Below are 23850 nucleotides of genomic sequence, written 5' to 3'. Positions count from 1 at the left end.
CCACTGGCACTACGCTGTGTTTTACAAGTCAGATGATCCATGTGAGAAGCAGCCGCAGCAGTAAATGAGCCATGTTTTGGTCCCTCTGTGCCCATATTTAAAAATGTCACACACACACACACACATTTTGCCAGAGACATTTTGGCTTTCTCATCTGCCTCGGTAGGACATACACTCAGATCATTGTGGTTTCTGGCACCTGTACTTGAGGCAAAACATTTTACCTTTTTAAGAGGTTTGTAACCCATGCTACATTGTTGCTACAATTGAATGATGGATTGTGATATAATGGCGCGTTTCCACTGCAGCGGGTAGCCCCGTTTAAGCGTCCTTAACCGTCCTCAAGCGGCCAGGCCGGTTTTTGGTGGCGTTTCCATATAGCCTAGTACCGGCCAGCGGGTACTTTTTCCCTCTTTTTCCGGCCTCATAAAATCGTGGTTCCCTCAGACCAGGGCCAGGGCTGAACTAGTGACGTCAACACTCTCGACTGCTGATTGGTCAGAGAGAATCGTCACAAGATTGCGCGCGAGTTCATCCCTAGCGTCGCATATATATCTAGAAGCAAGCTTGCAGCATTTTTATACACATCATTTTGTAAACGGAGGAGCTACAAAAATGGCTACTTCTAAGAAAAGCACACCGTCGACCGAGGAGGTGACGACGTTCCTTCATCTCATTGGGGATGATAAAATCCAGCGGGAGCTCGACGGGACAACTCGAAATGTGAACAAAAACAAAGCCGATCGCCCCGCCTACACTGCGTTGCTAGCACAGGTCCTAAACTGTAATGGGAATGCGCCACGGCCTCGGACGGCCAGTGAGGCAGCCCGAGGCCAGAGCGAGGACGCTTAGGGACGCTTAAACGGGGCTACCCCGCTGCAGTGGAAACGCGCCATAAGGTGACTCTTTTAAGTGCTTTTCACCAGTGAAGTTGATTCATGGAGTGCCAATGAGTGATTTGTTTACAGTCTGATGAATCTTGCCCTGTGCTATGATTCAGCTGTCTGTATCAGAGTCGCGGTCTTGTTAAAAAATCCTTCACTGCAGTAGTTTCCTCACTGACTTACTCTTGTGAATAAATGTGGGAGAGTGTCCGGTACATGTATTGAGTGATTCAGGTAACAGTTCCACTTAGACAATTACATACACACCTGTTAAATTATTTTGTTATTCTTTGGTAAGAAAAGGAATTTATGTCATTTATAAAGCGTGTTTCATGCACATAGATTCAAGTTGCTGTACAGAAAAGTTAGAACACTAAAATACAAAACTAGAATAAAACGATTACCATTTAGTTAAAAAAGCTTGAGAACAAGGCTTCCAGTCTGCAATGGTTGGGGCATTCCTCAGACTTTTGGTGTAAAATGTGCCATGTGCATTATCCTACTTTCTCAGTGTGGTCACAATCAGACTCTCCTAAAGACAGCCACACTCTATGGTTTGTGTTGCCGCCAAATGTTTTTACAAAACTATAACCTATTTTCTCTTCACATGCACATTTCTGTTTACCACTGAATGGGCGAGTGGTTTCACTATACTGTAGCGTGTCCACTTTATGGGGTAAACTGATACTGACGTTGTTGGTGTAGTTTGTTCTGTGCCTCGCCCTGCCCAGAGAGCCCTTTGTGTACACAGAAATGTACAATCACAGTGTGCAGCCGAGGTGTGTCCACTCCCCGCGTAATGCTGTGTGTCTGTGGGGTGTTTCACAGAGATCTGGATGTTTGTAATCAGAGGAGTAGATTAGTACCCTCCAGTACATAAGCAGCTCTGCAGACATATCATTTTCTCAGCAGGCTCTCATTACAGCATTGTTTCAGTTTAATGGAGTTGCAGCACAACGTGGGGTCACACTAAGCCGTCTTTTTCTGCTCCTCAGCTTTAATGATGCACAGAAAATAACTCCAGTACGCTAATTCACTCTGGGACTCAACGTAACGCTCTGAAAATCCCTGGTAGTGTACACTGTTTGCCTGTGTGCAGGGGTGTGTGTATTTACCTGAGACAGGCTCAATAATTAACCCAAAAATAGATAACTGAACAAAGCTCTGTCTGTAGGTAAAGCTTTTTAAAACACACACTCGCTGTTTGAGATGCTGAGTTCACCGGGTTTTTCCTTTATATACTCAGGAAGAAGGAACGCAGATACCAAATATATATTTTTTGTTCTTTTTCTCCTTTCTGCTGACAGATAACACTGCTGTTCTTTCTTTCATAAGTTCCCCTCATGCATTTCGACGCCATCTGGCTCTGTTTTTATTCTTCACTGTGGTTTCTTCACTTTCTCACAACCTTTTTCAGACCCTGCCAAAGAGCTATTCTCAGAGCACATGTCCGAATAGACATGGACTGTGGTGTTTTCTCTTTATTGAAGTTGGCCCTCTGCCAGGTGACATCAGTGAGAGCCGTGCAGCGCTCTGTAATGCTCCTTTCCTTTTTCTTTCCTTTATTCACTGAAGTACATCTAAAGTGCATTGGCAATTTCTGGACTCATTATCATTTCTTGTGGTACAGTCAGTGATGAGTTTAAAAAAAAGTCCTTAATATGAATTAATAATTGAGGCCTCAGTCAAAGTAAAAGCTGTGTTTCTTTATCTGCATTATTCTGCATATTTCTATTGTTTACTTTATGTTTTGAATCACATGGCATGTGAAAATGTTTTCCTTTTCCATTTTTAGGATAGTTTACAATGATACACTTTCACATTTCACAAGAAAGAAAAAACATGTATTTCAATTGAGGTTAATGTAATCATTTGAACATTAAAGTTAAGAGCCTAAGAGGCAGATCCTCCTCTCAGCAGACAGTGGACTCTACATGCCTGCAGAGTGACTCACTCAGTGTTGTGTCCAGGAGTTTCTGCTGGGCCCGCTGGGGCCTGTGGGGCCCAGAGCCAACAGTAACTGTTTGGAAATGGGAGTTCACTAGGGCCGGCTGACCCTTGACTTACCTTTCATGACTCATCTCTTCTCAGACTAGACATGGGGAGGCTCTTTCGTGCCCCCGACACCTTTTACTCCTCTCCATTTACCCTCTTTGACCCTGTAGCCTCATCTGTCTTCTGTTGAAAACACTGTCTATGAGCTAGCTTCACTGTTGATATTTGAGCTACACTGAATACTTGCTTCATGCCCACAGAGAAGGAAAACCCATATGAGGATGTCGACCTGAAACGGAAGAGTTTGGGTCGGAAGTCTTGTCTGCTGGAGAGCAACAGATCGTGGACCACCATGGACAGGAAGCTGAACTCTCCACCTCAGGTAAGTCATAAGCCTGTGGGAATCAACAGCACTAATGTGTTTTCCTGTAGTGAACATAACACACATGTTTTTTTACTGTGCTAACACGAACCCCCTCAGGTGATCCTTTAAAGAATCTCACAACTAATTTGTGGCACTACAGGCAACAGTTTAGTGTGTTTAGACCTGTTGATTCTCCATAGAAATTCACATGTGGCTACCTCACGTAAACACAGAAGCATTTGTCTCACTATATAAAGTGGAGACCCCCATTGTTACTGGTAGTAGCAACAAGGTCACTTTAATACTGCAGCGAATACTTCTTGAGCAGCGACTTTCTCAGGAATACAACAAAATGACAACTTCTGTATCTGTACACAGTGCAGCCAAACCATTGCTTTTTTTATTTTTTAAATAAAGATGTTAGTCAATAATTGTCAGTCATGCCCCCTATTCCCTTCATGTCTTCTCCGATTATTTTTGTTTTCCACACAAGAAGGAGCTGAGGAGTCGTATGTGTGCAGCCTGTTACCTGCATCGCTTTATCTAACAGCTCACTGTGGCTGCTCCTTCTTTTATCATTACTGCCCGCTAAATGTCAAACGTATCCGCTTTTCAGCAAGTGTCCTGTTTTGTAACCACATTTTGATACGTTGCACAAATACATTACATTTCCAATCAGTGCTTGTGCTCCCCTGGTTAAATGGTCGATGTATCCTAACATAAATGAGGTTGGATAACCATTTATAAAAAATGAATGAATGAAATGTAATAACCCTTATGTATTCTTTTCTCTCTCACTAGCTGCCATCCAAACCCAGCAGTCAGTCCCTTCGCCTCCCCGGTCCGAGCGACAGGAAGAGCAACCGGATGTCACAGTTATCCAAACGCTACAGCCACGATGAAATGCTGCTTCTCCCCCAGCGGAGTGTATCTACGCTGCCCTGTGGCCTGCTGGATGAAAGCCTCTGTAGCACCAGTGATAGCCTGGCCTCACACAGGCACTGGAGGATCCCCAAGGTACACACCACTAGATTCTACACAAACACCCTCACTAAGTCCTTGCAGAGCTCCGACTGTGATCTCTTCCTTTCCCGCTTCACAGACCAGCTCAGGTTTCTGTAAGTCAGATCCGGATCACTTGTAATTCCCCAGTTTGGAAAAGAGGTTTTTAAATCACAGTGCCTCAATGTGGATTATTACTTTGGTTTCTAGTGTGGTACTTTTTTCTCAAGAACTCACATTGAAGTTTTTCAGTTAACCTTAAAGCACAGTATAGTATTTATTTTGGCCGTGAACACCCACTACTTCTTTTATATTTCATCAAAAGAAACAAAACTTCAGATCCCTCAACAGAAAATGTCCTCTTTCCTCTGTTTACAGCTTGTCCAGAGGATCAACTCCATTTACTGCACTAAACGTGGGAAGAAGAGGCTTAAGAAGCTGTCAATGGCCAATGTTGAGACTGCATCTCTGAGAGGTAAGAGGTCTCTTTATTCCCTTTATCCACTGGACAGATAAGTGAGTAAATATTTGCGTCTCCACCACCCACAGTTCTTGCTGTGTCTCTTTCTTGATATAAACACATGTTTGTGAAATTGCCCTCTGACCCGTACAATATCTTCTTGTCTGTCTCATGTTTGCCCGCAGATGACAACAGTGAGAGTGAGAGTGACTCTGATGACAGGTTCAAAGGTGAGTGACCGCTGCATTCGTTTATTCAACGATGAGGTGCTACCCTGCTGTCAGGTCTGATCATTTCCTTGGAGCTGTTTTTGTGCACCGGCTTCCCAGTTTTGTATTCAACAAGTGACCCTGTGTGAGCAGACAGACCACAGGATTGTAACTGAAACATTTGCCATATGCACGGATTATCAGTAGACCATACCACATTCATCACATGTCTGGATTCAATGACAGGAATACCGAAGAGATTTAGTGATGTTTGGTCTTTTAGTAACAGTGAATTAAACCCATACCTATAACATTTAGGCTGCATCTACACGGCGACGAAAACGAAAACTAACCAAATTCTATATAAAAAAAGTCTTCCGTCCACACCACATGTGTCAAAATCAAGGCCCGGGGGCCAAATCAGGCCCTTGGTGGATTTAATTTCGGCCCGCAGGATAATTTGTAATTACTATTAGATCTGGCGCGCCGGTATATTGCACACACACCTTCACTCAATCCTGAGGATTTCCTCAGCTCAGAGCCTGACCCCAAACATTGATGACCTTGCACCCAAGATGAGATGCCAAGTATCTGGCTTGAACTAGCATCACAGAGCAGCTAACTGAGTTTCAATGTTTCCTTCTGCACTCTTTTTTCTTGCAACAACAGGGCATGTTTGGTTTTTTCTTTGAGGGAAATTGTTTTTTTGAGGCTGTTGTTGGCCTGTGGAAAAATGTAATCATAAGAAATGACTCCGGAAAAGCTGCAGATAGAGCCATAAGAAATTAATGCAACTGATTATTTAATTTTTAATGTTGTTTTTATTGGCAATAATTTAAGCTTTGTTAGTTCCAGGTTTAATACTTTTAATACTTTAAAACTTGAACCAGTCCGGCCCTCGACTAGTACCGATTCTTTTATTTTGGCCCACTGTGTATTTGAGTTTGACACCCCTGGTCCACACGGTATCGGCTCAAGAAACGTGTCCGTCCACACGAGAACGCTCGACCCGCTGGAGACGCTGTAGTACATACGCTGGGCCTGTAAGTGGCTCTGTACTTCCGCCACAAAATACACCAAAAGCAGCGAAGAAGACCCCCCGAACATGGTTGCCATGGTTGCCTGGTTGCCTTTCTGTTTATTCTTCAGTAGCTACTGACCATGCTACAGCAGTGAGCAGCAGAGGTGGGGAGAGGCGGGGCTATGGCTTCATCGTTATCATGAAATGATCGTATAGGACGTACACACCGAGCCGTTAGGCCCCCCCCCAGAGCGTTTAGTCTGCAGACCCGTTACCGTTTGAGGGATCCGTTTCCGCGGTTCTGTTACGGCCTCGTGTGGACGAACCATCCATACCAGAGGGACCCAGTACGTCGACCGCGGGGGCAAAGCTGGTAGATCGCGAGTCATTCATAAAAAAAAAAAATCCAGCTCCGTTAAAATAGACAAAAAAAGTTTTGATCCCTCCTCCCTTGGCCTCCCTGCCACTTAATTCAGGAGTTTACTTGATTGACAGAAAAAGCGACCTATCGCTTTCCAGTCTGTTAACCCAGAATACAAAGTGATACAAAATCAGTCAAGTGCCGGGAAAACTCAAATTAAGTTAAAGAGACAAACAACAAAATTATTGCGGGACCGAGCAAGAAGCTAAAGACATACCACTTCCACCCAGAATGGGAGGAAGAATATTTTTTTGTGATGTCACATTCAAAGGTTATTTGCCTTATTTGTAAAGCAAGCGTCGCTCTGCCAAAGAAAGGTAACGTGGAGAGGCATTATCGGAGTGTTCACAAGGCATATGGCAGCGACTTCCCTCCGAGTAGCGAGTTGAGAAAGAGAAAGGTCATGTATTATTGCTTCACAAACATTATCTCGCAGTCTTAGTGTCGCCAACTCGTTTCTAACATGCAAAAAGACAAACAAATGCGTCTATGGTCGGTGTATTTTTGATCTTTCCAATCGAGACGAGAGCTCTCTCTCCCCCGTCTGTGTGCGAGGGGGGCGGGGCAGTTTACACACACGCAGCTGCTACATGCAGCAACACACAGCGGGGATGGCGGAGAGAAGCGCTCCAAGGTGTGGTTAAATGTTACCCGTCTTGAGGTGGACAATGCTCGTTGCCAAGAGTGTTTAGCATGTAAGGGCGGTAACTCGAGCAATTTGTCTAAACATTTAGCAAAAGTGCACCACATCCAGACGGAGGAATGCACCGGGTTCGACTGTCTTTCTAGTAGCTCTGTAGCCCCATCCACGAGTAACGTTTCCATGTCAGGTGTTATGTATGCTGGCAGCTACACGGAGTTAACTACATTATACAAACATGGGTTACTGATTAGAGGTAACAGAGTTATTTAGTTTGTTAAAGTTTCAGCTATTCTGTTTACAGTTCTGTCATCAGATTATCTAATACGATTTGTTAAAACACTGTTGTTTCTTTTGATGTGAAATATTATTTATTTATTTAAATAAAAAGCAATGTTAGTTTTGTAAACAATTTAAGTTAATTTAATAATATATGTATTTTTGAATCAAGTATTCATCTTTATTGTCTTCATTGTTAGTTTCCACATGCCTAAAACAACCTCAAGCTAAATCTAAAAGTTGATGGCTAAATAAGAGCGTTTGAGAAATTGTGCAAGGCATACAGTAATAGTCCGAATAGTCGATTAATCGTTTCATTAATCGATAGATTAATCGATTATCAAATTAGTCGTTTGTCGCAGCCCTATTGTAGTTATTCCATGTATAAATAAAACGTGTTATTCAGCCCCTTGCAATTTGGGATTTTATTTTTGGTTGGTAGACCTCGGTGAGCTGGTCATTTCAAAAGTAGCTCACCAGCCAAAAAAGTGTGGGCACCCCTGATCCATACGATAGAGAACTGTAGCAGATACAACCCGTTTCGTGTCCGTGTGGACGGGGCCTTAAATTCATGACTGCTGATGGTTATTATCATATGAACCCTAAATTCATATATTGAACTGTAACTTGTGAAACTAGTTGAGATTGAGTCATATTTCTGGCCTTGACATTTGTGCAGTAATTTGCCATTGTCAGTTGGTGTGTATGTGTAAGGATGTGTGAACATGTAAATATCTCCAGACCTCAGAGTCCAGAACAAAATCCTTTCAGAGAAACAATAATGTATATCGTATTGTATTTATATATGTATCATTGTCTGCTTCCCTCCTCAGCTCACACACAGAGGTTGTTGAAACTGCAGTCCATCCTGCGACGGGCCCCCAGCTACCGAACACTGGAGCTGCAGCTCATTGAGTGGCAGGAGAGAGAACTCTTTGAGTACTTTGTGGTTGTTTCACTAAAAAAGAAACCCAGCAAAAACTCCTACTCGCCAGAGGTCACCTACCAGTTCCCCAAGGTAAGAGCCTGTTAGTCATAATAACAAAATCCATCCCTTAAAATGCTTCAGAGGTATGTTTGAGCCCAAAAATACTAGATGTCATTGTCATTGCACTAGTGTTATCCAAAGCTTACAATGGGTTGGAGCCACGTTTTTATCATTATCTAACGATGTAGACAGCTGTTAGTCTGTTCTTGAGACTGAGGAAGGTTACAAAAACAATGTTTATTAGCATAACAATCTAGGGCATGGTCTGGAAGTGGTCAGCTCCAAAGCTCTAAATGTAATCGTAAAAAACATAATAAAAAGAATAATATTTAAAAATAGATAAAGTTATGCATGTGGATAACAGAGTTCAAACTCTAACATTTCAGCAGCACAGCACGAAACGTTCTAAACTCTCTGGACAGTTTGACAGAATATATTGTCTGAATAATAATAATAATAATAATAATAATAATAATAATATATTTTATTTATAAGCGCACCTTTCATTTGCGTAAACAAAACTCAAAGTGCTACAAAATTAAAAAGGGTGAAACAAAACAACAAAAACAATAAAAAACAATTTAAAAAACAATTAAAACAACATAATAAGAGCTGTGACATTCATGCCGGCATGGCATAATGTGGGGGATTTAAAAATCTAGTTAAAGGCTATTCTAAAAAGATGCGTTTTTAGGCCTTTTTTGAAAGCCTCCACAGTCTGTGGTGTCCTCAGCTGGTTTGGGAGGGCATTCCACAGTCTCGGAGCAGCGGAGCAGAAGGCTCGGTCTCCCATGGTCTTCAGTTTTGTCCTTGGTGGGATGAGGAGGTTTGCCTTTACTGAACGTAGGTTCCTCCTGGAGGTTTGTGGGGTGAGCAATTCCTTGATGTAGGAGGGAGCATTTCCATATATGCACTGATGAGTGAAGAGGGTGATTTTGTAGTCAATCCTGAGTGAGACCGGGAGCCAGTGCAGTGATTTGAGGATGGGTGTGATGTGTTCGTACTTCCGCACTCTCATCAGGATCCTAGCAGCTGTGTTTTGGATGTATTGCAGCTTCTGGATGTTCTTGCTAGGAATCCCAATGAGAAGTGCGTTACAGTAGTCCAGCCTGGAGGAGACAAAGGCGTGGACAAGCTTTTCAGCATCTGGCAGACTGAGTGTGGGGCGGAGTTTCGCAATATTTCTCAGGTGGTAGAAAGAGGTCTTGCATATTTGCTTGATGTGGGCCTCAAAGGTCAGGTGAGGATCCATTTTAACTCCCAGATTGGTAACCGTTGGTGAGAGTGGAATGTTCTGACCGGAGAAGGTGATGCTGGTGATGGCGGATGAACGGACCTGATGTGGAGTGCCAATAAGAATGGCTTCAGTCTTGGAGCTGTTTAGCTGGAGGAAGTTGTGCTTCATCCACACCTTTATCTCCTCCAGGCATGTGGTTATTGTGGATGATGGCAGAGGTGCAGAGGGGGTTGGGTTTGGGTGTGTCATCAGCATAGCAATGGAAAGATATTCCATGCCGGCTGATGACACGACCAATATGTATATGTTGAAAATGGTGGGGCCAAGGACTGATCCTTGGGGGACACCGCAAGTCACAGAGTGAGTTCTTGATTTAGCCGCTCCCAAGGTGACGTGCTCAGTCCTCCTGGTGAGATAGAAGGTGAACCAGTTTAAGGCAGAGTCAGAGAGTCCAATTGTAGTGTGAAGACGGTGGAGTAGGATGTCATGGTCGACGGCACGGAATAAGTGGAGATGAAACAAGATGAGCTGTTTTGATTTTCACAACCCAATTTTAATCCACTTAATTCATATTTGACAGTCTGAAAGATGTTTATGTTAATGCCACAGATAAAGTGTCATCTAGAAATAACGTGTTGGAACAAGAGTTGATTATGTACTGTAGGCTTTACAAAGTGTTCCCACTTTGAGCATGGATGACTTTAGAACTGTGATTGCTGAGAGGTATGACAGTGATGTCATTGTTTTGGTGAAAGTGAAAAAGTAAAAATATATTTATATTTTAACTTTTCAGACGTTATTTGCAGGTAGTTGACAAGTTAAGGCTGCACAGGCGGCTAAGATTTATTGCAATGAGCCTGAAGAGTCTTGGGAGCCTGACGGATAAAAATAACCTGGATCCATTTCTGTGGCCGGGAAGTGTTTTTAGTTATTCAAATATATTTTGTCAAGTTATTTAAGATTTGGTTCAGTAGAAGTACCCCTTGGGAGAAGTTAATCTCTGTCTGACAGGGAAACACTCACTTTGTTGTTGTTGTAAGTGAGGACTGAGGGGGCAAAGGTTTAACCTTGTAAGGAAGAAATGTTAGTCTGGTCAGTTATTGGTCACGCTGGCATCCAAGGCAATCTTAAAAAAGGAGGACAGTTATCTGAAGGAGAATGAGCTTAATTATCTCTCCTCTCCTCTCCTCTCCTCTCCTCTCCTCTCCTCTCCTCTCCTCTCCTCTCCTCTCCTCTCCTCTCCTCTCCTCTCCTCTCCTCTCCTCTCCTCTCCTCTCCTCTCCTCTCCTCTCCTCTCCTCTCCACTCACAGCTAGAGCGACCCACCAAGCAGATGAGGGAGGCCGAACAGAGACTCAAAGCCATTCCTCAGTTTTGTTTCCCAGATGCAAAAGACTGGAGTCCTGTGACTGAGTACTCAAGGTATGGATGAAAGTCTTCCTAATTCAGGGTCAAATTATTTTTCACTAAGTGGTCCAGGAAAGCAGTATTCTAGCGATGTAGAATTGCACTTCCATAAAGTTTGTGGTCTTGTGAGGGACTGATTTAATACATAAAGGTGATCCTAGTAGCTCATCTGGTAGAGTTGGCCTCACATGTACTAAGGCTGAGATTATACCACAGCCTCATTTACTCTAGGTCCATCTTTAATACTACCAATAAAGGCAAAAAGACAAAAAAAGGATGGTAAAAATCAAAGCCACAAAAGACAAAATATCCATTATTTCCTTCCCTTTTTAGACCCCTGGAAAAACTCCCAATGTATCCCTTAAAGGTCACCTATTATGCAAAATCCTCTTTTATACACTTATACATTTGTCCCCTCTGTGTAAAGAGATTCTGAACGTTTCAGGAAACTTTTTGTCCTGATCCATTTATATAAAAACCTGTCTGAAAATGAACTGATCAGATTTAGGCCACTTTATGATGTCATAACGATTTTTTGGCTTGTGTAACCATTAGCCAATCACCAACCAAGGTAACCCCCACCCACCTTATCACCTGAATCTCCTCCTAGAGCACCATTGTGTTTTTTTTAACCAAATATATCTCAGAGGGGCGTGGGGAGTGGCTCCTTATTTTCATCTAAAGCAGGGGTGCCCAACCTTTTTTGAACCGAGAGCTACTTTTAAAGTTGCCAGTCTGCCGAGATCTACCAGTCCAAATAGAGGCGTAGCCATTACTGACAGCCTACTACCAGGTAAATACACACTTCTACTTGTATAAAACTGACCTTTGTACGATTAATACTTCATAAAATACTGCAGATCCTTTATCTTACCTCTTTCTAATCTACACACATACAAGTATTTAACTGAAGTAACACAACAGTGTTGTTGATACAGAGTTGGAGTTTATTCACACGTCACATACTGCAGTGGGTAATGTTTTCAAGAAACATTGAACAGTGCTGCCACATATGACACAGGAACAAAGAAAAGACTCTGAACCCTTTCTTTTCCATTATATAAAAATAGTGTTGCTACAAAAGTATAAATTAGGCTTACTAATCAGATCTGAAGACACACAGGAATCTGCTGCAACAGTGCAATACAAAAGACAAAATTAATAGAATCAAACCCTTTTTTTTATTGCATTTTAGTAGAGTATAAAAAGAAATGCCTTTAAAATAGGATGCAAGCAACACTAGTTTCTTAACCTGAATTGATAATAGACTATAATCAATTTAAGTTTGTATTCTTATACCATTTTGTACAATAATTATAATGAATAAGTTCAAACAAACTCAAACTTATCTAACGTATCTAACCTGAGTTTTTATTATATCAAAAACCTGTTGAAATGCTACCGTTTTTTTTACTGTCCCCCAAAAGCGCGTTGGCAGCCTCCAGGAATGCTTCTTTCACAACTTCGCCGTCTTTGAAAGACTTCATGTGTTAAGCAAGAACGTGACTGAAACGATAAGATGCTATGGTAGCAGCCTTGCTCTTGTTGTTGGGCCTGGTGGAAATTGACTGCTGTGCATTTAGCTGTCCTTTCAGGCCCCTCACCTTTTGGGAGCGTAGGGCAGAATTAGGAGGGAATTCCGTCTCGTAGCGTTTGTGCACTGTTTTGAAATGCCGCTCCTAAATTACTCTTCTTCGATAAAGCCACGCTCGCATTGCAGATGAGACAGATGGACTTTGAATTGGAATAGATACAAAAATAATCATCCTCCCACTCGGAGTTAAAATTATATATGTTTTGCTTCTGCCATAATTGCGGTCTTGTGTGTGTGCGGACTGTCACTCTTGTTGACACGGACAACGTTAGCGAACTAGTGCACTGCCCACCAGCCACGCCCCGACACATGGGATGACGCCGGCCAATCACAAAGCTTTGATGCGTTCAAGTGCATTATTCTGGCACAGGAAGATTATGTTATAGGACATTAACGATAAAACAGAATATTGTTGTTCTATTTTTAGACACATCTCGCGATCGACTAGGAATCTCCCCGCGATCGACCGGTTGGGCACCCCTGATCTAAAGTAACAGACAGAGAATCAGCACTTTTGAAACAGGGCTGAAACAGAGGGGATTATGGGATGCTACAATGCATGATCTGTTTGGTATTTCAAGCCAAACTCTTCAGAGACATGTTTTGTATATATCTGAGACCTGGAATATATTGATGAAAAACAGTATAATAGGGGACCTTTAAATGCAGCTCAGTGGCATCTGGCGTGCAATTGTCTACCTGGTTACAGTATGTGTCTTTGCATCTACTCTCATGTGTGTACATGTGTTTTTGCTACAGTGAGACCTTCTCCTTCATGTTGACGGGAGAGGACGGCAGCAGGAGGTTCGGGTACTGCAGACGCCTTCTGGTAAGCCACATTTCACCTCCTCCTCCCCTGCTCCCTGTTCACACCCTGCTGAGCCCTGTGTGTAGTGACAAATCTTTTTTTGTGAGAACATGTGACAAGCTTTTCCTTTGGGGCCATTGATGTGTTACATGACAATCCACTGGGGCAGCAGGAAACAGAACATTTAAAGCAAAAAAATAAATAAAAAATTGCGCCCATGATATAATTGGTTAAATGTAAAATATGTTATGACATGTGCATTTAATAATTTATATTATTACATCTGTATCTTAGAAATAAAATATAAAAATTACAGTCGCTGGGTACATTTTGAGTAGTGTTGAAGTACTTAGAAATATAAGAACTTGTGATAAAAACATTACGATTGACTAATTTAATTTAATGAGAGTTTCTCAGGGAAGTCGAGACAAAGACAACCCATGAAAAACTCAAACTTTGTCATTGTGGACGTTTCCTCCTCATAATGAGTCCGGAGAGCGCTTTGATGTTATTCGGTTGAGCTTTCTATTTAGCCTGCGGGTAGAGCATAACTGTGGGATTCTGTGAATGTGGTGGTGATTTTGTTTACAGTTTGGTATTTCTGAGTAGTTTACAATACGAGAGTTTGTATGTTTCAGTAGTTTACGGGGAGTGTCTTTACCGCTGTGTATGTGTATGTGCTGGATTAAAGCCAGACGTTTGTGAATTCTTTGATGTATCATATGTTTTTCTTCTTAAAAGATAACATTTTATTAGTTTTCACCAGCAGTGAAGTTAGAAAGTTATACATTAGAAAGAGAAACAAATATAAAATAGTGCCATCGATCCATTCTCGCCAGAGAAATCAGCCAATTGATCGCCAGCCTCACCCTTTACCCTTTCATTGACTTACACACATAAGACAAGCTTTTCTTATCTTGCATACAAAGACTTTTTTGATGAGTGTAGCCATGTATAGTCACATCCACTATGACAACAAGTATACAGTGATACATGAAGTAAAATTACACTAAAACATAGCAGTATCGTGTAAGTGTTTTCAAACTCCTTCGTCTCTCTTGACCCGAGTTTTTGTCTTGATAGAAGCAGACTTTAATGAAGGTAGAGGAAGAGGTGAGCTGCTCTCCTCCAGTAACTGTGCTTCCTCCCGGCTGTGCGACCAGCCGTTGGCAGTAACTTAGCATTCCTGAGGACTTGAATCAAGCTCCACATAGTTGATTTAATCATCCATTTGGAAAAGCGGAGGAGAAACAAGAGGAGAAAATTGTATACCTAATATGGACAAGTGGATTGCTGGTTCTTGAGAGCTTGTTTCTGTGTGTTTGAGTGTCTGTGCTCTGGAAGCACATAAGGGTCTATGAGTGTACAGAGGAAGGTAGATATGATCAGCATGAGCAGATAAACCACCTGTGTTTAGGAAGTTGGGATCCACATAAAAGACTTTCACCTCAGATCACCGCTTAGATTTAAAGACTTCAGCTTCACTATTTAAACAACTTACCTGTATCTACATTTGATACTATCATGGACTTCAGGTCATGATTGTATTATCATGGTCTGTATTTATTTTAATATATGTAGTTCCACCCATTTAATACAAACACATGTATTTAAGCACTGTTACCTTTAAGTTCAGTTAACTCATGACACAAACACTTAATTCAGGCTGGAAAATAAATGTATAATGTCTTCTATGGCTCTGAAGGAGCCTTCTAAAGCTTGAGAAGTAACCTTTAAAAGAGACTTTAAACTGTCTCTTCAGTCCCACAACTTTGTAGCAGTCCAATGCTACATTGCTTGTCTACTATTTTTGAGAATGACTGTACATGTGTGTCTTCATCAAATCCTTTAATATCAGTGTCTCTGTTGCCTTACAGCCGACTGGGAAAGGACCTCGACTTCCAGAGGTCTACTGTGTCATCAGCAGGCTGGGCTGCTTTGCCTTGTTCTCCACGGTGAGTCAAGCCTTAACACACACACACACACACACACACACACACACACACACACACACACACACACACACACACACACACACACACACACACACACACACACACACACACACACACACACACACACACACACACACACACACACACACACACACACACACACACACACACACACACACACACGCAGTACAGTATGCTGGTTGTGTGTGGTATTGTAGCTGTGGTTATCAGTCTCACAGATGAAATTAATGACTTGCAGCAGGCTTTTTGCTGAATGCCCCTTCGTTGAGTAATTGTTTCCTTTACTTCTTACTCAGTGGTGCTAACACAGAGCAGAGCTGTCACTCTGTTTGACTTTTCCAGCCTTATTTTAATACTAATGAATTTAAAGTGAGTAAGTCCATTTAAAGTAAAGTAGTAAGTGCATTTGGATTTTACTTAAAACTAAAAGTAGTTGAAACTATGCTTTGTTTTCTTTGTTTAATAGCAAGAACTAGGAAGTAAATAAAGGCTATGCAAAAGCTTGGCAAAACATAATACATCTGAATTATGTTTTAGGTATTTGAGTTAAAGCAGAATGACTGTGCCTTGTAGATGTTAGCAACGTATTAGTGTCATGTGATGTTTTAGGGCATTCACAGATGCAAGAGTGTAAGAGATCATCTCAAATGTCTCCACTTTGAGATCAGTGCAGCTGCAAACCTGAGACGGAAATGAAAGGAATCTAAGTGCTTTCATGTTAAATGGGAAAGGAGGCCAGTATTAGATTTCCGAGGGAGTTGTGTGTGAGAGATAGAGAGATGGAAAGGACGAGAGAGGTGATATCATATGACCTTGAAAACAAGCAGTTCTCTAATCAACTTTCCAGACAGCGGGAAGCTTGGACTGATACAGCAAACTGGGTGGACATTTCCAATCTCACTGGCATGGAATTTCTTTTGTGTGCAATTTATCGAAAAAGAAAATTAATACAGAGTTCCAAACAATTGCTACTCAAACACATAACAATATGTTTCCATCATGTGCTGCCTTGGTCAATAATCTTGATGACTCTGCATCTTTTCTTATTTTTGCTTGGCTATTAATTCGACCTGGATAAAAGCCTTGGTACATTTCGACTTAACAGTTTGCCAGAAACTTTGTGTGTTGTTGAAACTGGTTGAAATATGTTATGGAAACTGTGCTTCCTTGTTCAGATCCTGGACGAGGTGGAGCGGCGGCGAGGCGTCTCAGCCGCCCTGGTCTACCCCTTCATGAGGAGTCTGATGGAGTCGCCCTTCCCTGCACCAGGGAAGATTATCAAAGTGAAGACCTTTCTGCCTGGTGCAGGAAATGAGGTCAGAGCTGCTACTTTCACTACTTAATTCCGTAGTGCAAATAATTTCCAGATACAGTTCCAGATACATTCTGCTAGCGGACAGTCCAGATCATTTCCAGACTGTCATATTGTGACCAATATTTCCTATATTTAACGTGGTCACTTAAGGTCATCGAGCTGAGGCGGCCTACTGACTCCAGGCTGGAGCATGTGGACTTTGACAGTCTGTTCAGTTGTCTCAGTGTGCGCCAGGTGATACGAGTCTTCGCCTCGCTGCTGCTGGAGAGACGAGTCATCTTTGTGGCTGATAAACTCAGGTAAGGCTCCGAGTTGGTCTTCCTCTTCAGTGAGAATATCTACTCTCAGACATCCTCAAAAAAACGTAAAGCAATGTCATTTACTTCCTTCTGAATCAATTGGTCTGTGACTATTGCTTTGTTTGAGAATATACTGTATATAACGAATACAAACCACTCCTGTTTGCAGACATTTTTATATTTTCCAAAAACATTTGAACAGACTGCCAGCTTGTGGCCATTAAGACTGATCCTTGCTGATGATGACACAAATGCATCAATCGATCTACACACACAGACACACAACAGAGACATTACACTGTGGGTTTGTCAGTAGGGGCTTAAAGGATACACCATATGTCAACATGTTTGATTATATTATATTCCTGTGTATCCGATACAGGTCAGTCATTCAGCTGCCAGTTTTAGAGTAAATTGGGTCACACCACTGAGTCACTGCCAGAGGAGAAGAGGGTGTGGCTGATAAGATGCGAAGAGTCCCTGAGGACTTGGTGTCCCAGTCTGTCCTCTTATTCCAGAGAAGAGAAGGGTACTTTTTGGAGTATTGGAGGCGAGGGTGGAGGAGATTGGAGTGGAGAAGTAATCTCTCCATGTATCAAAGCCCAGTTTAAACAAACATCAGTGGGGGCAGTGACTGTGAGGAGAAGGAATGCACTTCCTGTGTGTGCGACTCTGCCCTCTGTGATCTGTGGATGGACTGTCACCGTTTGAATTATGATGCCACGTTCACTCCCTACGTATGAGCTACGGCACTCTCTGTGCCCCTCGAGAGAATCGGTCTAAATTGCTCATTACCAGAGGTGATAACATCAAGGGTGGGAATCAGGGGGTAACTCAATATTATCTTGATATATTGCCTAAGACAGTGATGGTATAACTATACGGCAAATCAGTGATTTTGTGTTATCTTTCATTTATCATACAATGCAATATATGTGAACTATGAGAGACAATTATAGAGTATCTCTCTTACTGCATTAGGAAACTTTTCAATTGGAAACAAAGAGCATGAATTCATGATCTCCAGACGATGAACCCTACTGGCTTTAGTGATCCCTTGACTCCTCTCTTCTTCACCATGAGGTAACAAATATAGGATATATTGTCACAGTCACAGTGGCACTCTCCAGACAATAACTTTTAATCTAGCACTATCATCAGGTCCACATGTCATCTTATAAAACATTAGCTAATGTTAGCATACTCACATGGTTCACTAAGATGATGAACATGATAAACATTGGACTCGCTGACCATCAGCATGTTTGCATTGTCATTTTGAGATATTATTCAAATGAATAAAACTGTCAACTTAACAAAGGTTAAAATAGCCTTAAAGTAAAACTTCAGATTAAGACAAATATTGTTGCCGCATACTTGCTGTCTATACTGCTCAAACCGTGTGTGGGTGGGTTTGAATGTGCAGGCCTGCATGCATGCATACATGCAGAGCTCCTGTGTTATGGTTTCTTTTAAAAACAGTGACGGGGCCTCTCTGCAGCATTCATTACTTCTATGATAAAAGGGCTGCTCCCTCTGGGGCTCTGGTACATAATCCGTTCCCAAAATACCTTGCCAGCTGAACATGATGTATGTTTTTTAGCCTTGAAATGTATATCCAATGCAAGCAGGAAGTGAGAGGAAAAGCCATGTTTTTCTCTGCAAGGACTATTAGTTCTTGTTTCTTTGGCATGCTACGATCACTTCATTCTTGTTACAATGAAACCTTTTGTTGTTTCATCGAAGCGGTTGTTGCCTCGGCATGAAAGTCTGCACAGACGATTTCTTTTTAAAAGTGATCTCTCATCATCTGCTGCCTGTAATGACAAGTCGGATGCCTAATCAGATAAATTCATCATCAGCTATGTCACTCTGTAATAGCCTAACTCGATTTACCAGCTGACGCTGCTGAGTTTTTTCAGTGCTGCATTATCATCTCAACTGCCTCTCTCAGTCCTCTGGCTAGATTTGAGGAAAGTAACCAAAAGTGTATGTGCATGCCTGGATTTATCTCTTGGCATAGCTGTGAAATACTTCTACAGTAAGTAGTGTAACAGCTAATTAGATTTAAATGAGTTTCCCCTATTTGACTCCATTCTTAAGATGATGGAATCCCACCGTCGCAGTATTTTAATCAGAATGTCCACATCCAAACTGAGCGTATACAATAATATTTGATTGCACATATATCCTGTGACAGGAGGTAGATGTCACAAATTAATTAAGGTTGAAGAGAACAAGAGTGAGAAATGTAATGAAAGATGAGAAGTCTATGTTTAAGGATAAGAGAGGGGAAGATTAAAAAGGGAGGTGCAGAAGACTGCTTGGCTCGCTGGTTAAGGTCGGTCCCAAACAGCTCAAAACTTGCAATTCTATTCTATTTAATCTTCATTTAATCATATCTATTTATTGAGATTAAAGTAACAAATACTCTATAACAAGGAATTAAAAACACTAACAAGAATCATGTAGAAGCACCAGATAAAAAACGGTTAACTTTTCACAGTGGAATGCAAGACTCTTGTTTGATTGGTTGAAAGGAAATGATGTAAAGTATAATGGGAAGTATCCGTTTTTTAAGTTTGTGATGTATTTTTTATATTCTTGGAATAATACAGCAGCCTGGAAATGAGTTGGAAGTCAGTAGAGCACACACATTTTGCAGCTGCATTATTATGATCAATGATGTCTGCAATCATCAGACAGGTGAAACTATTGCACCGATGCTGGCATTCTGCTAATCACCAAGCATGGAAGCATACTCATTTCATGTAGCCCTCAGTTATTCTCAAACACTTTCTCTAACACGCTCAGCAGAGCTGGCACAAATCCAAAACCGCTTTTAACAACTTAACCGGTTTCCCATGTGGTATTCAACTCGGAGGTGGAGTGAAATCCACACACTGCAAACATGTGAGATGTTTCTGTTTTTTTAAAGATTTCAGAAAGACTTTACTGGAGCCTGACCAGCTGATTTTTACATCAGTGTCGTTCTTGTGAATGTTTACACCCACGCGTAGACCCTCGCGTATGCAAACACCTGCACACATTTATCTGCGCTCTCTAGACAGCGCTGATGAAACTCAGACGTTTCTGTGGTTAGAATAAGAGCATGTATAGAGTTTCCCATCAGGAGGTCATTTCTCATTGTAAAAAGGAATTTGCCGTTGCCTTCTGTGGAGACGCAGAACCGAGACTAAGACACGGTGGCTGGAGATTCTTAAAGACAGGAAGTGAGGGGAAATCATTTGGGGACTAAGGGAGCAGAGAACATTTTGCTAGCGGATACAAATACACCCTGTGCAGCTTGTCATAATCTTATAGGTCTATATGTACTCTGCTTAACCTGTATATGATTTGTAAGTGTTATGGGCTTGAGAAGAGATTTAACATTGAAGAATGGGTTTCAGGGCTTTGCAGAACAGCTGGTGTCTGACAGCTGAGGTTCGGTATGGTCTTCTTTGTCCTCTCTCTGTGGAGTCAGTTTTACCATGCCAGCACTGGGAGACACGGTGCATCGCTTTAGTAGCGGTTTGAAGCTTGTGGCTATGCAGAGTTCTGTCTCTCTCTCTCTGTGTTGGACACTGAAATGTTCCCTCCTCCTCTGGGCTTCACAGTCTAAGCCTCTGGATCCCATGTTTCTTGGAGTATGTGCCAGTTCAGACTCTCACACACTAAACCAGGCCTGGCAGACCTACGAGAGCTAATATGTCAGGATTATCTCCCAACCTCAACACACACAAGCTCTGCAAAGACCTCGGGAACATGTCCATCTCTTTTCCTGAGAGTTGACTCATAACTTTATATGAATTTTTGAGTGTGTAATCAAATAGAAATCCATCAAAAATAATATTTAAATCTTAGTTTTTGCTTGCCTAGTGTACTTTCCACAAGTAATATATTGGACTTATATATGGCAAACGTTGCATCCGTGTCCTGAAAAGTGATTAAAATGCCATGCAAGGAAAACACAAAATTCGTCCTTGTGTGTATTTGTTGCCATCACAATAACCACAGTGTTAATCAATGCTTGGAGCTTTGTGGGGTTTTACTAAAAGCAAACAACTGCAGGCTAGCTTGCTAACATGATGATTCTCTTTGCCACTTGCCAAATGTAGATGCACACAAAGTACAGCTGATGGGAAAGTCATTAGTGTTGCAGGCATTTTTCATTGAACAAAATGTTATGGGAATCCATCCAGTAGTTGCTAAAATATTATCATTGTGGAACAAAGAAGTGGACTGACAGACTAACATTTCCTTCCCTATACAAGCAGGTTGAAACCTCTGTGATCATCTACATATACAACCCCCAAAACCATTAGGCATTATCAAATAAGAAGAGAAAAATGTTTTGTCTGCTGACTCTTTCTAATTAAAATCATTCATTCCGGATATTTTTGTTACTTTTATATTATTCTCACCTGTTGGTGGACCAGAGAACATTTTCACTGTTTTTTGTGTGTTCTGATAGTCTGAAGTTTCGGTCTGTTTGTAACAGGAATGTCCCTCTCTCTTTCCAGAGTTGAGTGGCAATCTCTAGTCGCGCAGAGTGTTTTCATTGCAAGTTCATCCTCTCCCAAGAGTGTGTGGTTGGGGTACGAGTGTAATAGATCCTTTTGGTATCAGTGGTGTGTGGGGCCGCGTGTAGCCTGTGGCGAAGGTTTTCTGAGATCTGTGCCCCATCATTCCCTGTTGGAACTCGTCAAACCCAGGAGACGGGGTCTGTTAGGAATTATCGAGCCCTCCTCAGGCAAATGGAAATCAGTCCGGCCAAAGAAAAGCTGCAAGTGCTTCACGGTATGAGTGATCTGGAAAAGGCCTTAAAAATACTGAGCACTGTGGTTATTGTAGCCTTCGGGTTTTCACTGGTGTAATTCCATTTAACCTTGTCAAGAAAACACGTTTTGGACTTGGCAATTTGACTAATGGGAAGTCAAGATTTAAAAAAGCAGTGGCAAACATGTAGCCTGAATTAATTGAATAGTTTATCGAAGTGTTGTCATTTTATCTCCGCACATTGAATCAGGCTGTTGACTGTACTGTTCTCTGTAAGCTGAAACTCAGTGTGAAAAAGGACACATGGAAGGGAGCAACGTCTGTTTACTGGGATGTTCTGTCTGCTGTTGATGACAGCGACCACGGAAAAACATTCCTCATTAAAAGTGTATATATCTCCAGTGGGGTGCGTTTGCATACCATGTTTGATCCCTGCTCATGTTGTTGATCCATACTGATTTAGAGCTTCGCTGTGTGTGTCTGTGTGTCTGTGTGTCTGTGTGTCTGTGTGTTTGTGTGCGTGATCAGACCCACGGTTTATTTTCACTCCCTTTGTGTACATGGACTGGACATTATGTAGAGGACAGAGGGGAGGAGGGTCAGCCACTGTCAACAAGCGGCGGATCGTGAGAAAGACGGGCTGCTATTTGTGATCTCCATTTTATACCACAGCTGTCGGAGTTAGACCCAATTGGTGCGTTTTTGGTATTCCGCCAACAAGCTTCCAGCTTAACTATAGCAACATGTCAAAGTCACGCCAGCCCTGCAGACAGAGTATAGTAATGTCACAATAATGCTTTTTATTGGTCTCATCCTTCTTCAGTGTGGTTTGTAGTGGATGGTGTAAAACTCCAAGTAGGAGAAATGCAATATTTATCCAGAAGCTGTTGAAACGTGAAGTCTTAAAAGGATTTTTTTTGTCTGAAAAGTGGTCTGTTGGATCTTACTGTCCCTCAGATGAGCTGAAGGAAGAACAAAGTGTCAAAGTACATCAGATGTGCTGTTTTCACATTTAAAGTAACAAGGAAAATACACTGAACAAAAATATAAATGCAACACTTTTGTTTTTGCTCCCATTTTTCATGAGATGAACGCAAAGATCTAAAACATTTTCTATATACACAAAATAACCATTTCTCTCAAATATTGTTCACAAATCTGAAAAAATCTGTGATAGTGAGCACTTCTCCTTTGCCGAGATAATCCATCCCACCTCACAGGTGTGGCATATCAAGACAGCATGATTATTGCACAGGTGTGCCTTAGGCTGGCCACAATAAAAGGCCACTCTGAAACGTGCAGTTTTGCTTTATTGGGGGGGTCTGGGGGGGTCCGAAAACCAGTCAGTATCTGCTGTGACCAGATACACTGCACCTGTGTTCGTCGTCCATAACATACGCCTGCCCATACCATAACCCCACCACCACCATGGGCCACTCGATTCACAACATTGACATCAGAAGACCGCTCACCCACACGACGCCACACACGCCGTCTGCCATCTGCCCTGAACAATGAAAACCGGGATTCATCCGTGAAGAGAACACCTCTCCAACGTGCCAGACGCCATCGAATGTGAGCATTTGCGACGAACCGGAGTCAGGTCGAGACCCCGATGAGGACGACGAGCATGCAGATGAGCTTCCCTGAGACGGTTTCTGACAGTTTGTGCAGAAATTCTTTGGTTATGCAAACCGATTGTTGCAGCAGCTGTCCGAGAGGCTGGTCTCAGACGATCTTGGAGGTGAACATGCTGGATGTGGAGGTCCTGGGCTGGTGTGGTTACACGTGGTCTGCGGTTGTGAGGCCGGTTGGATGTACTGCCAAATTCTCTGAAACACCTTTGGAGACGGCTTATGGTAGAGAAATGAACATTCAATTCACGGGCAATAGCTCTGGTGGACATTCCTGCTGTCAGCATGCCAATTGCACGCTCCCTCAAAACTTGCGAAATCTGTGGCATTGTGCTGTGTGATAAAACTGCACGTTTCAGAGTGGCCTTTTATTGTGGCCAGCCTAAGGCACACCTGTGCAATAATCATGCTGTCTAATCAGCATCTTGATATGCCACACCTGTGAGGTGGGATGGATTATCTCGGCAAAGGAGAAGTGCTCACTATCACAGATTTTTTCAGATTTGTGAACAATATTTGAGAGAAATGGTTATTTTGTG

At 42.1% G+C, this 23850-nt stretch overlaps 1 protein-coding gene across 4 annotated transcripts in view; it reads left to right on the top strand.

Annotated features, from left to right (window-relative positions):
• The window catches only part of dennd2b (DENN domain containing 2B), a 53318-nt gene that overhangs the window by 24232 nt on the left and 5236 nt on the right, over nt 1-23850 (top strand). For all 4 annotated transcript variants that reach the window (XM_034217944.1, XM_034217948.1, XM_034217938.1 and 1 more), the window contains 10 exons: nt 3140-3261; nt 4045-4260; nt 4624-4720; nt 4891-4935; nt 8109-8293; nt 10812-10921; nt 13260-13329; nt 15186-15263; nt 16460-16600; nt 16750-16898. In XM_034217944.1, the coding sequence (XP_034073835.1) occupies nt 3140-3261; nt 4045-4260; nt 4624-4720; nt 4891-4935; nt 8109-8293; nt 10812-10921; nt 13260-13329; nt 15186-15263; nt 16460-16600; nt 16750-16898 (1213 nt within the window). The remainder of the gene's footprint in view (nt 1-3139; nt 3262-4044; nt 4261-4623; nt 4721-4890; nt 4936-8108; nt 8294-10811; nt 10922-13259; nt 13330-15185; nt 15264-16459; nt 16601-16749; nt 16899-23850) is intronic.

Source organism: Gymnodraco acuticeps, unplaced genomic scaffold (assembly GCF_902827175.1).
Source record: "Gymnodraco acuticeps unplaced genomic scaffold, fGymAcu1.1, whole genome shotgun sequence".
In the NCBI taxonomy this organism is placed as follows: domain Eukaryota; kingdom Metazoa; phylum Chordata; class Actinopteri; order Perciformes; family Bathydraconidae; genus Gymnodraco; species Gymnodraco acuticeps.
Note: the sequence above shows the minus strand (reverse complement) of the source record. Positions and strands in the feature narration are given on the sequence as shown.